Source organism: Pogoniulus pusillus, chromosome 2 (assembly GCF_015220805.1).
Source record: "Pogoniulus pusillus isolate bPogPus1 chromosome 2, bPogPus1.pri, whole genome shotgun sequence".
Taxonomy (NCBI): Eukaryota; Metazoa; Chordata; class Aves; order Piciformes; family Lybiidae; genus Pogoniulus; species Pogoniulus pusillus.
Genome location: NC_087265.1, coordinates 48,867,697 through 48,881,039, shown reverse-complemented (window position 1 = coordinate 48,881,039; position 13,343 = coordinate 48,867,697). Strand labels below are relative to the sequence as shown.

At 57.3% G+C, this 13,343-nt stretch overlaps 1 protein-coding gene across 2 annotated transcripts; it reads left to right on the top strand.

Moving 5' to 3' along the window:
* Window positions 1–91: 91 nt before the first annotated feature.
* STK36 (serine/threonine kinase 36) lies at window positions 92–13,255 on the top strand. Of its 2 annotated transcripts, XM_064165064.1 has the most exons (26): window positions 92–466; window positions 2,036–2,176; window positions 2,839–2,916; window positions 3,504–3,634; window positions 3,883–4,132; window positions 4,533–4,626; window positions 4,865–5,034; window positions 5,236–5,432; window positions 5,510–5,624; window positions 5,728–5,871; window positions 6,125–6,304; window positions 6,509–6,606; window positions 6,953–7,058; window positions 7,448–7,589; window positions 7,871–7,995; window positions 8,714–8,812; window positions 9,034–9,132; window positions 9,327–9,421; window positions 9,721–9,784; window positions 9,970–10,080; window positions 10,217–10,291; window positions 10,700–10,871; window positions 11,284–11,431; window positions 11,634–11,793; window positions 12,040–12,786; window positions 12,888–13,255. In XM_064165064.1, exons 1-26 carry the CDS (start codon window positions 383–385, stop codon window positions 13,062–13,064), a joined length of 4,002 nt encoding a protein of 1,333 aa, XP_064021134.1. In that variant the 5' UTR covers window positions 92–382; the 3' UTR covers window positions 13,065–13,255. The 2 variants fall into 2 exon arrangements, with proteins under 2 accessions (XP_064021134.1, XP_064021142.1); XM_064165072.1 differs by lacking the exon at window positions 2,036–2,176.
* Window positions 13,256–13,343: the final 88 nt, after the last annotated feature.

Here is a 13,343-nt window from a genome sequence, read left to right as displayed (position 1 = left end):
CGGGGGGAGCGGGGAGCGGGTCGGGTTCAGCCCAGCCGGGGCTGCGGGGGGGTTGCTAGGCGACGCCGCGGCGGCGGCAGGCCCGGGGGGAGCGGGGCCCGTTCAGCGCAGCCGGGGACTGCCGGGCACTGCGGGGGGGCCTCGCCCGGGGCCCGGGGCTCGTCCTGCCGGGGCGCAGCAGAGGTGGAGTCGGCGGGCAGGGACACAGCCTGGCGGGGGGCCCCGGGCGTCGGGATTTGGACTCGCGGAGGGTACGGCGCTGGCTCCGCAGCAGCCAGGCTTGGAAACTGACAGCGGCGGGGGCGAGAGAGGGGCTGAGAGCGAGAAGTGCTGCTCCTCGGCGGCCGCTTTGCCTCGCAGCTCGCCCGCCCCAGCAGCCGCCATGGAGAACTACCACGTCCTGGAGGCGATCGGCGAAGGCTCCTTCGGGCGTGTGTACAAGGGGCGCCGCAAGCACAGCGCCCAGGTGAGGGGAGAAGCGGCAGGGGAGGGCCAGGGCTCCGCCGCCTGGCGCCGGGGACTCCTTTCCGATGACTTTTGGGTTCTGGGCTCTGCCTTTCTTCATTTCTCCGCTGCCATTCCGGGCCAGCGCCTGCTAGCTCAGAGCCTTTCAGGTCTGGGGGACCTCAGGTGATGCCCTGTGCATCTCCTGCTCAAGGCAGAACCAGCACTAAATTAGATGCTCTGAAACCTCAAGAACAAACACCCCTCAGACGGTGCCTTACTGTACTTGGAGCTGTGATGGTTTGGGTGTTCCCTGCCCCCCTACTCTGTGAAATCACCCAGACTAGACCCAGCCAGCTGGAAATTGAGGAATGAAGCTTTCTGCCTACAGCTTAGCACAAGATACAGGCAGAGAGTTACAACAGATACAGCTAGAGACAGACATAGACAAGTTAAAAAGAAACACAACAGCCTTCCCAGAAACCAGAGTGCCCAGGAGGGGCTCCCAACCACCCTAACACCTCCCTCCCACCCCTCTGCCTTATTCCAGCCTCTGCCTTACGTTCAAGGTGAGTTTGGAGAATCAGCCAGGGGGGTTAGAAAGCAGAAGGATTAGACAGCAGGCTAGGGAGAGAAGTGCAGGCAGGCAGAGCCAGAGAGCAACTCCGTTATCCATGTTTGTGTTCTTGTTTTATCCATCTCAGCAAGCCTCTGAGTGCAGCAGACATCACCACTGCTTCCTTCTCATGGCCCGTCAATCTAATTCTTCTCACCAAAGTACTCCAGCTAGCTTCAAACTAGCACAGGAGTGAATGAGTTTTCCTTGGATCAAGGAAAGTTCTTCTGTTTGAGTTTGTAATCCCTCAATTTGTAGTCATCCACATGCCTCAGCCACCTCACAACACCCCACTGGCCTCTGCTATACTCAGCCAGGCCTATCAGTGTCTTTTCAGCCACACTGCCAGCATGATCTAAGAAGTTCCAAATAAAGGGTAAGAACCACCTCCCTCTAACTCCTGCCTGTTGATAGAGCCTAGGGTGCTGCTAGAGCTCCCCAGCGCCAGGACATGCTGCTGGCTTGTGTTAGGCTTGCTCTCCACTGGCACCTGTAGGCACTGTCCTGTGTTTCTGGCAGTCTTAGTTTTGTCTGGGGTCACTGATTCCTTTGCTTCAAATGCCAGCATGCAAAGTACCTCAAACACTTGTACTGATCTACAGCCTGGAGGTGAGGAGGAAGTTGTTGAGCATGAGAGTGGTGAGAGGCTGGAATGGGTTGCCCAGGGAGGTGGTTGAGGCCCCATGGCTGGAGGTGTTTAAGGCCAGGCTGGCTGAGGCTGTGTGCAGCCTGCTCTAGGGTAGGGTGTCCCTGGGCATGGCAGGGGGTTGGAACTGGCTGCTCCTTGTGCTCCCTTCCAGCCCTCACTGATTCTATGAAAGGCCTGTGGGGAACCACACCTCCAAGGTATCCAGTGACCAAATGTGTCATTTGCAGTGCTCATCCATAACATGCTGAGTCCTGTTTGGGCTAAATGCAGCATCTGTCAGGGCAAACAATAGCCTGCTCTGATCCCACTACTGCCTGTTTTGAAAGGTGGTGGCCTTGAAGTTCATCCCCAAGGTGGGGAGGTCTCAGAAGGAGCTGAAGAACCTGCAGCAGGAAATTGATATTATGAGAGGCCTCCATCACCCCAACATCATCCAGATGCTTGACAGCTTTGAGACCAAAAAGGAGGTGAAGTAGACTGCTTTGGGCAGAGGCTTTTGCTTGACTGTGGTAGTGGATGAAGGGATGGTCCCTGCTGTCAGAGGGACCTTTTTCTGAGGACAGTGGTGACACCATCCCAGTTTCAGAGTCCTCCAACATGTGCTGTGTGTGGAGCCAACACCTGTCTGTGAGGGGTGGAGAGATGAAAGAGCTGGGTGTGGAGTGTGTGGGATGACAGGAGGATGGTGACTCTTCAGAGACTGATTTTTCACTGGTTTAAACTTATGGGGGGAGGATGATAAAAAAGGAGTGAAGACTGCTATGGGTCATGGGGGCATGAAATAAAGTCATTGTGCAGCAGACTCAGTACAAGTTCAAGGGAGTGGTTCTACCTACTGGATTTGGAAGGACTATTCCTGGCTTGTCCTGTCCTTTGCTCTTCCCTGGGTTTTGCTGTCTGTCTGAAATAAGGACAGCCACAAGGCCTCTGCTAAGTGCTAAGCCCTTGCTGCAGTGCAGCCTTGTGGGCCCTCTCTCATCTCAGGTCCCAGCCCACGTTGATGAGCTGTGTGTGGTGACACCCCAATACTTCCCTCAGACTTCCTACCCTGCTCTGTCCTGGTCCCTAGGGCAAGGTGGTGACATGTTTGGGTGAGTGGCTGATCTCACCATGCTGTTCTTCCCTCCAGGTGGTGGTGGTGACAGACTATGCAGAGGGGGAACTCTTCCAGATCCTGGAGGATGATGGCAGCTTGCCTGAGAAGCAGGTGTCTCTCATGGCAGTAACCACACAGCATTTCCTGCGGGATAAAGAAAGCAAGAGTTGTCTTCCTGCAGGCAGGGGGTCTCTGATGTGGGCCAGGAGGCATAAGGAGGATAAGGATGCCTTTGAGCTTTACCTGGCAGAACTTCTGAAGGGAATAAAGAGGGGACAGTTGCACTGGGGGACAGTGCAGTCCCGCAGAACTTCAGTTTCCCTGTTCCCTCTTCAACAGCCACAGCACCAGGCTGCAGCCTCAGCCACTTGCCTCTTCTAAGGAGCAGGCAAAGGACCTTCCATGGCTGGGCTTGGTCCCTGCCTCATATGGGCTGCCCAGGGAGGTGGTGGAGTCACTGTCCTTGGAGGTGTTCAAGAAAAGACAGGATGAGGCCCTTAGTGCCATGGTCTGGTTGGTTGGCCAGGGCTGGGTGCTAGGTTGGGCTGGCTGAGCTTGAAGGTCTCTTCCAACCTGCTTGGTTCTATGATTCTAAGGCAGGAGGAAGGGTACTAGGGCAGCCAGACCATAAGGGACTCCATGTTTGTGCCAGCTGGTGGTGCCATGGGACACAAAGTGAGGGTCTCCTGTCTCTGCAGGTCCAGACTATTGCTGCCCAGCTGGTCTCTGCTCTCTATTACCTGCACTCCCACCGCATCCTGCACCGCGACATGAAACCCCAGAACATCCTTCTGGACAAGGACGGTGCTGTCAAGCTCTGCGACTTTGGGTGAGTGCTGGAGACTGGCCTGTAGGGACACAGATGGTCTTGGCACAGACAAGGGTGCTCTGGCTGCTGTAGCAGAGAAGGAGGGAGTGTGAAGGGGACTTGGATTCTGTGTTTTTAGGAGTTGAGCAGGGATGGGAGGGATTTTGGACTCCAGAGGGGAGAGGTGTTGGTGAACTTGTTGGGATATCCCTGGAAGCCACAACGGATGTTCTGGCCTAAACTGACCATCTGGGGTTTGTTCTGAGCAGGTTTGCCCGTGCCATGAGCATCCACACCATGGTGCTGACCTCCATCAAGGGCACCCCACTGTACATGCCCCCTGAGCTGGTGGAGGAGCAGCCGTACGACCACACAGCGGATCTGTGGGCGGTGGGCTGCATTCTGTATGAGCTGTTCGTGGGCACTCCTCCCTTCTACACCAGCAGCATCTTCCAGCTCTTCAGGCTCATTGTCAATGACCCCATCAAATGGCCCGAGGCCATGAGCCCAGTCTTCAAGGTAAGGTGAAGGCTCTGTCTGTGGGGTGAGACCTGTTAATGCAGTAGCAGCATTGGCCTTGCCTGGTGAGTCCCCTGTAGGGGCTATGTCCCCTAACAGGGATTTCAGAACCCAAAGGGTGATTAGAGTGTGACCTCTTGGGAGAGGAACTTTTTTATCACTGCTGTCCATGGAATGGGCAAGTGAGGCTGACAGCAGAGGAGGGATTTACTGGGCTGGGCTGGGAAGCATCTTCCCGTCTGCCCTAAGTGCTAGAGTCACTCCTCCACTCCTTTTCCAGAGCTAGGCAGGGAATGCAGGCCTCCTAGGTGCCCTTGCAGAGGAAGACTGATGGGGGCACTGTGCTTACTGGTGGGTGCCAAGCACGTGTCAGTGACAGTGGTTCTGTGCTGTGCTGCAGAGCTTCCTGCAGGGACTGCTGATGAAGGACCCCTGCCAGCGCCTGTCATGGCCGGAGCTGCTCTCTCACCCTTTCATTGATGGATGGGTTACTGGTGAGTATCAGCTCTTTTTCCAGTGCTGTCCATTTCCTTCTCCTTCTGCTGGGAAGCTGGGAGGACCACCCTGCTCTGCTATTTTTACTACCCTGGTCTTTGCCTTGCTCCTTTCTGCTGTCTCTAAGCACTGACTCCAAGCTCCTATCCATAGGCTTCCTCTGGGATCCCAGAGCTGATTGCTCTCACTGTGTCCCAAGAGGGAGCTGCTGCTGAAGTTCTTCCCTCACCTCCCCAGTGATTGATGATACAGAAGAACTTGGGATCTCAAACCCTTTCACCATCAAACTGTCTCCAGAGCTGCAGACCCTAAAGGAGCAGCAAGCCCGTTCCATGGCCCCCTGGAGTGGCCAGTCCAGGATCCTGAGGAAGGCCCAGCAGAAGATGGTTAAGAAGGCACAGAAAAAGGTGGAGGAAAAGTGTGGGATACAGCCAGGGCAATCCTGCAGTCAGGGCAAAGGAGTGGCACAGGAATGGGACCTGAGGGGAAAGGCAGAAGACAAATGGGCTAGGCTGGAGTCAGCCCCTAAGAAGCAGGTGCTGGGGTGCAGGGGACTCCTCTCTGGCTGAGTGACCCTGCCCTGACCAAATCTCTTTGCCATCACCCAGGGCCGACTGAAGGCAGATGATGCACCTCTGGGGGATTCTGGCAAAGGATGCCTGGGGCATAGACCCAGAGAAGCTACAGGGAAGGCAGCCCTTGGGCAGGGGGAGCCACCAGCGGCCTCCAAGGAGAACCCTTGTGTCCTGCCAGGGAAGAGCAGCATGGCACAGCGGGGCCTGGAGGAGCCTTCTCCCAGCACATGGTGAGGGAGGACCGAGGCTGTGGCAGGATGAGGAGGGGAAGGCAGGGCCACCCCCTGACTGCTGTTTGCTTGGGCAGGGAGCACAGCATCACTGGGCACTCCACACGGGCGTGTGCCACTTCGCAGCCTGCTGCTGGCAAGGCAGAGTCCCAGTCCGGGCACAGCATCAAGGGTGTGGACCTGGAGAGTGAGGTAATATGGTGCCTTCTGGTGAGGACAGCAGGACCCAGTCCCCAGGGCCTGATGCAGAGACTATGAGGCAGGCATGGTCTGTGGCACCAATCTGCTCTGCTAGGAGCTGGAGAGTGATGAGCAGTGGCAGCAACTGGTTGAAGCTACTGAGCCCTCGGCCATGCAGCTGAGCACACTGCTGAGCCTCCTGACTGATCCAGCCTTCCATCACCGTGTCCAGGCCTGGCTGGCAGAGTCAGCTCAGCAGGTGGGTGATGTCTGACTCAAGCAACTGTGACTGGGGACATTGATGCCACCTTTCCCAGGATTAGGTTGGAAGCATTGGGAGAGTCCTCATTTCAGCCAGCAAAAAGATCCATTGCTTTTCCAGGAGCTGGGGCTGCCTCATGCACTTAGCTTTCCATCTGCTCCCCTGCCTGAGGGGGTTGAAAGGCTGCCCCATGGCTGATGGAGAGGCCATGAACACTGATCATGAGTTCTTCTGGCTTCTCTGTGTCCAGGTGCTAGAAGGGATGCTGGAGGGAGCCTCCAGTCTCCGTCTTATACTCCGTTTCATGGGCAACCTCCTGACCTCCCAGTGTGACTCTGAGCTGCTGGACCACTTCTGCCAAGAGCTGAATGTGCCTCTGTCTCTGCTGTCTTTAGCCAAGCAGATCCTGGAGAGTGGTAGCACCAAGGAGGTGGGTGTAGAACCCTGGAGAAATCTCTGCTCCTTCCAGCCCTGCGGAGTGCAGGTGCTGAGGAGGTCCTGGTGTTCTGGAGCTTGCTCACAGGACCAGTGCCTCTTCCAGACCCCCTAGGCAAGGAGGGAAGAATCCCTCCACGGTGGTTTTGGGATGGCTGGCAGACAATCCCCACTCATTCTCTTTCTCTGGATCCTGCAGCAGCCCTGGTGTGTCACAGTGCTGACAGATCTCCTCGTGGTGACCACAGCTTATTTCAGCAATGAACACAGCCTGGAAGAGAGTGGGCAAAAGGACAGGTAGGGACAGGCTCCTGTACTCTGAAGACACTGTGCTGTGGCCACTTTGAAGGCCTGGCAGTAGGCAGGAGGGTGGTGTTCTTACTCTGTGGCAAGAGCTGTCTCCATGAGGAGACATGCAGGAACCTCTTTATGCCATGTTGTGCTCACAGAGGAGACTTTCTGTGAGTGGGTCTAATGGAAAGGAAGGCACAGCTAAGCAGTCAGTGTTGCCTGCTGGAAGCAGCTCAGTGCTGGTGTGTGCTGCCTGTGCTATTAGCCGTGGCCATAGGGCCTGGCCAGGTCCTGTCCTTACAGCCAGGGCCCATGTTTCTTGGCTTTGATCTGCCCCTGCTGCCTCCTCCAGCCTTCAGGCCTTCCTCGAGAGTGTCAGCTGCTTCCTAGCCCTGCTGCCCGAGCTGCTGGCTCAGCCAGCTGACAGTGAGATGAGACTCTGCCAGCAAAGCCTCCTGGTAAGGGTGTCCTGGTTCCTTTTCTCCCCTCTCCCTGCCCAGAAGCTGTGAGGCTGGGGGTCTGTCAGTAGCAGCACATGCTGAGGACCCTGCTCCCAGCTGTGGAGCCTGACACATTCTTGTCAGGGCTGTCTGTCTTATCCACTGGGGTGGGCAGTGCAGAAAAGAGGTTTCTGAGCTTCACTCTTCCCTGGCTTCACTCCTTCAGCCAGCATGCAGCCACATGTGGCTCTCATACAATAACCTGGTTGGAGAGGATACTTGGAGGTCCCTGAAGCTCCAATACATGAGTCCTCCTCCTATCTCTGCTGTCCCTCCCACTAGCCTCCCCTGCTGTCATTCTGCTCCCTTCTCTTACCCTCAGCCTGCAATCCCTGTGTCTCCCCCAGTGCTTCACCCTCCTCTGTGAGAGCTTGGAAGCAACACACCCCTCCATCTCAGCCCCCTTTTATGCCAGCCTGAGAGAGAAGCATCAGCCCCTGCTGAACAGACTCCTTCAGGGATCCATCTCAGAGCAGCCTGCTCTGCGAGGTAGCAGTGGTAGCAGCTCACCTTCTCCTGGACTTTCCTCTCTCCCTCCTGCCCTAGGGCTCCTTCAGGGCACTGACTGCCATGGCAGTGCTGTTGGCTGGAGGAGGTGGCTGAGCCCTATCTGCCCAACCCCTGCTAACCAGACTTCTTCTTGTCCTAAATCCCAGATCTCACTCTTCCCTCCTAATCCTGACTTCCTCTCTTGTCCTCCAACTTGACCCCGCTGCCCCTCAATGTCTCTCACCCTTAGCACATGGCTTCCAAACGCTGTCCCTGTACAGGTCCAGTGACAGAGGCCAAGTCAGCCCAAGACGAGAGCCCACGTGTGGGAGACTCCTTCGTGGCTGCACTGGCTGCTGCCTGCAGCATCCCTCAGGAGAGCGGCTGTCGGGAAGCCAAGCTGCAGGTCAGGCTGCTTCTCTTTGCAGTTCCCACAGAGGGCAGCAACCCTTTCCAGGAGGATCTCTTTTTCAGCGGCAGAGTGGAAGGCTGGGCTCAGTTAAGAGACTCATCACACTTAGGATCTGAACTGTGGGATGGGCTATGTAAAGAACTAGAGAATGAAAAGAAAACAGGGAGAGTCCTTGCATGGCAGCGATGTGAACTGTAGGGAATCTGAAACTGAATGGAAAACAAAGCTATGGATTTGCATTTGATGCTTTAACTGAACCTGGAGGCAGCATGGTCTAGGCTGGATGTTAGGAGGAAGTTGTTGGCAGAGAGAGTGATTGGCATTGGAATGGGCTGCCCAGGGAGGTGGTGGAGTGGCCGTGCCTGGAGGTGTTGAAGCGAAGCCTGGCTGGGGCACTTAGTGCCATGGTCTGGTTGGTTGGGCAGGGTTGGGTGCTAGGTTGGGCTGGCTGAGCTTGGAGGTCTCTTCCAACCTGCCTGATTCTACCATTCTATGGTGGGAAGTAGAGTAAGAATCTCGCCTTGCTCATCCTGGCTCTGGGGCTGTGCATCAAAGCCACGCTGGGTCCATGGCAGGTGGACTCACCTTTGTGAAAGCAGGCAAGATGTAGGAAGCAAGTACCTGGGTTTGTGTATTTGTTGCTAGCATTAAACTCCTCAGCTCTGTGCAGTTCTTCAGGTGCCTAGGTTGCAACCCAGGCTGATTTCTGCAGGTCGCTCAGGAGGTAGCTTCCAAGCTTATGGAGAGAGAGCAGCTTGGGAAACTGCTGGAGTGGCTCGAGGACCCAAGTTCCTCCTTCAATGTCTTGAAGGTGATGACCCTGCCCATTTATCTGGCTGTGCCCAGAGGTGCTTGGGCCTTTGCTCTGGGGATAGGAGTGTGGGGAGGGGGGATTTGAGGGCTCAGCCATCTCCCTGTTAGCAGTTGTTGAATAAATGAGCCCATAGTAGCCATGGAATGTAGTGGGATGGGTCTGGTCACTGTGTCCCTGTCCCCAGTGGCTGTTGTGCATCTCTGCCCTATACATTCCAGATCCTCTATGCTGGCTGCCATGCCAGCCTGAGCCTGTGCCAGCACCTGGGAAGGGGACAACAACTGTGGAATTCCCTCATGCAGCTCCTGAAAGGCAAGGTAGGACTGACTGCAGACCTGGCAGGAGTGTGGGTAAGCAGAGGACATTCCTCTGAGCACAGCTCAGACCAGGCTGAGGAATGTGTGAAGAGTTTTGGGGGAGCTTAATCTTGAGAGTGCAGTTCTCTTCCCAGACAAGCCCTTTCCTCCCATCCAAGCCTTGCTACCACCTGTGACTCTTGTTCCCTTGGCAGGTCCCTGTGGTGGAGGTGGCCCAGGGGGCAGCCTGTGAGGCCTCTCTGTACCTGCTGGCCCTGCTCACCCTGCAGCTCCAGGCCTCCCCTCCCAGGTAAACACCTGCTTTCACTCATGGGTGGGAGAGGAACATGACCTGCTTTGAACAGCCCTCTGTCTCACACCCTGCTCAGAGCTGGAATTCTGCTCCCACTGGTGCCTCCAATCCAGACACATCAGCAGAGTGCTAGGCAGTGTGGGTGGGTGCTGGGGATGCAGTGAGGACCCAGTGTGAACAAGGAGGTGCTGTGAACCAAGGCTCACTCCTCTTGCAAAGAGGCTGGGAGTGTTTGGATGCTGCTGTGCTGTGCAGTGTGAAACTGTGAGAACTCTTTTGTGGTCCCTGTGTTTCAGGCTCGAGGAGCTGGTTACCCTGGCTGTGGATCTCCTCACCCAGTCTCCCATTGCCTCCCTTGTGGTAGGTCTGCCCACCCTGTTAGTGCCCCCACGGGGAGCCCTGCAGAGCCCTCTGTCCCATCTGCCTCACTCAGATGGGGGCAGGCACAGCCTAGCTGTCCCTGCACTGGGCCAAAGGATGAGGAATCATCACTGAGTGGGCAGATGGGAACATCCTAAAGGTGCTGAGCTCTTCCTGCCCCACAGGGTGCTGCAACATTTCTCCTAACACAGCTCAGTCAGCATGGGGTGGCCTTGGAGCTAGGGGGAGAAGAGATCCTACCGGTGGTGACAAATGTGCTGACAGCATCTGCTGAGGTATGGGACAGGGACAAAGGAAACCATGCTGTCACCCCACTGTGAGCTGTGCAGACAGGCTCACAAGGCTGCAAGTGTGGTGCTGCTATCCTCAGACCCAGCATCTAGCTTCAGCCTGTCCCTTTCTCTCTTACAGCTGCAGCTCCCCCCACCAATGGGTGCTGGGCTCTATGATGGTTTCTTTTTCCTCCTGCTCAAACTCCTTGCCCAGGTACTAGCCTGCCCATCTCCCTTTGCCTGGTCCCTGCCAAAAGGTGTGGGGGCAAAAAGGCCTGAATGTGGATTGGTAATGAAGGCTGAGGAAACCTGGGCACCAGGCATCTTTGGCTGAGCTGTGCAACCCTGTGTCAGTCACCTAATATCTTTGGGTTGTCTGTGGAACTCTGGAGGGCTGACAGGAGGAGTGACTCATGGGCACACTGGAGTGAGAGAGGGCAGAGATGCCCTAGAACTGGCACTGCCAGCAGGTGTAGCAGGGCTGCCAGCTGCCTGGCCCCATCTGCCCCTGGACCATATCCATCCAGCCCTGATGTCCTCAGGACCATAGGGTGGGTAGGGATGTGGATCAGAACCTTGGGGTGCCATGGGGGATGACCAAGACCTGTCTCCCCACCTTTAGGAGGACATGGCCATGGAGCAGAGCTTTGCTGCTTCAGAGCTGTGGAGTGTGCTGTGGCACCGAGTTGCTTCAGTGCTTTGTGTGGGCAGCACCAGAGCAGCACTGGAGGGAGATGCCCCAGGGGCAGGTCACCCTGTGGCAGAGCCAGACTGGAACCTTCTCTCCCCTCAAGGTAGGAGCTGCAGGACAGCAGGGCATCTGCACTGGACCCTTCTCCATGTCTGGCCCTCCAACTTGCCCATACCTGTCTCTGTCGCCATCTGGTCCCTCAGGCCAGAGCACACTGGAGGCTTTTCCCGAGATTTGCTGCTGTCCTCTGGAGAGAGTGAGCTGGGCTGGCCTGGTCCCTGCTCTGCCCTCTCAGCAGTGGCTCAGTTAGCTGGGTGTGGAGGAACAAGAGGACGTCCATGCTGCAGGGTGTGCTCACTCGGGTGTGACCGGTGTGTGTGGAGATTGGTCTGGCGTAAGGCAGAGCAGCACTGAAGCAGCTCTGGAGCAGCCTGCAGGCAGTAGGAGCAGACAGACGTGGGAGAGCTTTCAGCCTTCCCTGGCTTTGCCCCTGCACTGCACTTTTCCCTCGGCAGGCACCCTGCTCTTCCTGAGCCTGGCCCTGCTCGTCTTCACTCGTGAGTCCCACTGCTGCCTGCCTCAGCTCGCCCAGGCCCACGGAGTCCTCATGCTGACACTGAAGAGGCTGCTGTCTCCTGGCTTCCTGGCATGCCTGGCACAGACGTGAGTTGTGGAGAGGCCTAAAGTGGGTAGAGCTCAACCACTGAACATGAGCATGCAGAGGGTTTAGAAGTTCCTGGCCTGGCACTTGCAGGGCACAGCTTACAGGCAAAGCCTTTCCTCAGTATGGGGAATGCTCCCTGCCTCTTGCTGTGATGTTTTCCTGATCACCTCTGTACTAAAAGTTGTCCTATCTCAAACTCAGGCAAGCAGGAGAGGATGGGGACCCTGAGCTTGTCCCAGCTGTGGTGGTGCAGGCTTGCCAGCTCCTGTGTTTCCCTTTTGCCCTGGATGTGGATGGAGACACATTAGCATTGGTCATGGAGGCTGTAAGAGATGCCCAGATCCCTGCCCAGCTGCTGCAGGTACCTGCTTGGCCCTACATTTTTCTTTCCCCTCATATAGAAGCCCCTGATATGTGATACCACTTCACACCGTGCTGGTGGTTTTTGTCTGCACAATGATGTCACTTGTGTGCTCTGCAGCCCTCACAGTGGCTTGGCCAACAGCTGAGCTCTGCAAGGACCTACTGGTAGCCTTCAGCCGCTGCTTGGCTTGTCCCATGCATAAGTGCAGTGCACTCAGCCCTGCTGTCTCTTCTTTCTCCTTAGGTCTGCTCTTGCCATCTGCCCCTCTTGCACAGTGAGCTCCCCATGAGCCTCCTGTGCCACCTCATTGTGTCTGACAAGTGGGTCATAGACCAAATGGTGAGGGAAACTGCTGCCTCGGAGCACATCATTGCCTTCTTGATGTCTGCCTTATTTTCAGGCAGCTTGAAGCTGACAGTTGACCTCCTGTCTCTCTTGACTCATGTGGCTCGGGCCCACCCGGAGCAGCTGCCCTTTCTCCAGAGCATCCTGAGGGGCTCCGATGGGGCAGAGCAGCCGCTGACCTGCCTGCTCGGCCACAGGCAACACCTGATACGGGCCAAAACATGCAACCTGCTGGGCAACCTGCTCCAGCATGGGCACGGCTTTCCCTGGGTGCTGCAGAGCCAGCATGGTTTGCTGGAGAGCCTGGTGGAGTGCCTGCTGGACCCGGAGGAGAGCGTGCGCAAGGCAGCAAGCTTTGCCGTGGGCAATGCCACCTACCATGCGTCCTGCCCCGCCGGGCCCCTGGCCAGGGCTGTGCCTCTGCTGGCGCGGCTGCTGGGCGATGCACAGGCCAAGACACGCTGCAACGCGGCCTCAGCCCTGGGCAACCTGGGCTGGCGCTGGGCTGAGCTGGCAGATCTGCTGATGCAGAGCAGGGTCCCTCACACCCTGCTGGAGGTGGCCTGCCAGGACCCGCGGGAGAGTGTGCGGGAGGAAGCCCTCACCGCACTGTGGGCCCTCAGCCAGCACTCCGAGATGCAGCAGGTACCGCACGGAGACCCTGGCTCCACGGTGGGACCCAGTGGGGCTGCTGGGACAAGAGGCCAGGCTGGCAGGTGTCTCCTGTCCCTCTTTTTGCTCCGCAGGTCCTGCACTCTCTCAGAGCCACCGAGAAGCTGTCCGCGCTGGCGGGCAGTGATGCTCAGTCCGCTGATGCTGGCAGTCCCCGGCAGTCATCCGCTCGGCGCTGCGAGAAGCTTCTCCGCCTCCTGGCCCCGCTGCGTGGCACGGGCGGCAGCGGCGCTGGAAGCAGCTCCGCCTGAGGCCTGTCACCGGGGCTCGTCCTGGCGCTGCCGCCAGCAGGGCGGGACAAACTCGCCCTTCGTCCTCCTCAGGCTCCAGCCTGGCTTTGGCGGGACCCACTTTGTCGGCTCGAGAGCTTGTCGGGGACCCCCCGCCGTGGGAAGCCGTTCCTGGACAAGCGCCTGTAGACCTAAGAAACCTCTGCTTCCTAAGTGACCATCCGGCCCGGCCCGGCCCGCCTACCGAGTGCCGGGCTGCTGCGCAGGGCGTCCCGCTGCTCCCCTGCTCTGTCCGGTGCC

Bases quoted from the DNA above. Each gene is read 5' to 3' on its own strand.
- STK36 (XM_064165064.1), top strand. From the start codon at position 383: ATGGAGAACTACCACGTCCTGGAGGCGATCGGCGAAGGCTCCTTCGGG. The intron at 5,035-5,235 runs GTGGAGGAAAAG...GCCATCACCCAG, and splicing joins TTAAGAAGGCACAGAAAAAG to GGCCGACTGAAGGCAGATGA. The intron at 9,133-9,326 runs GTAGGACTGACT...TTCCCTTGGCAG, and splicing joins TGCAGCTCCTGAAAGGCAAG to GTCCCTGTGGTGGAGGTGGC.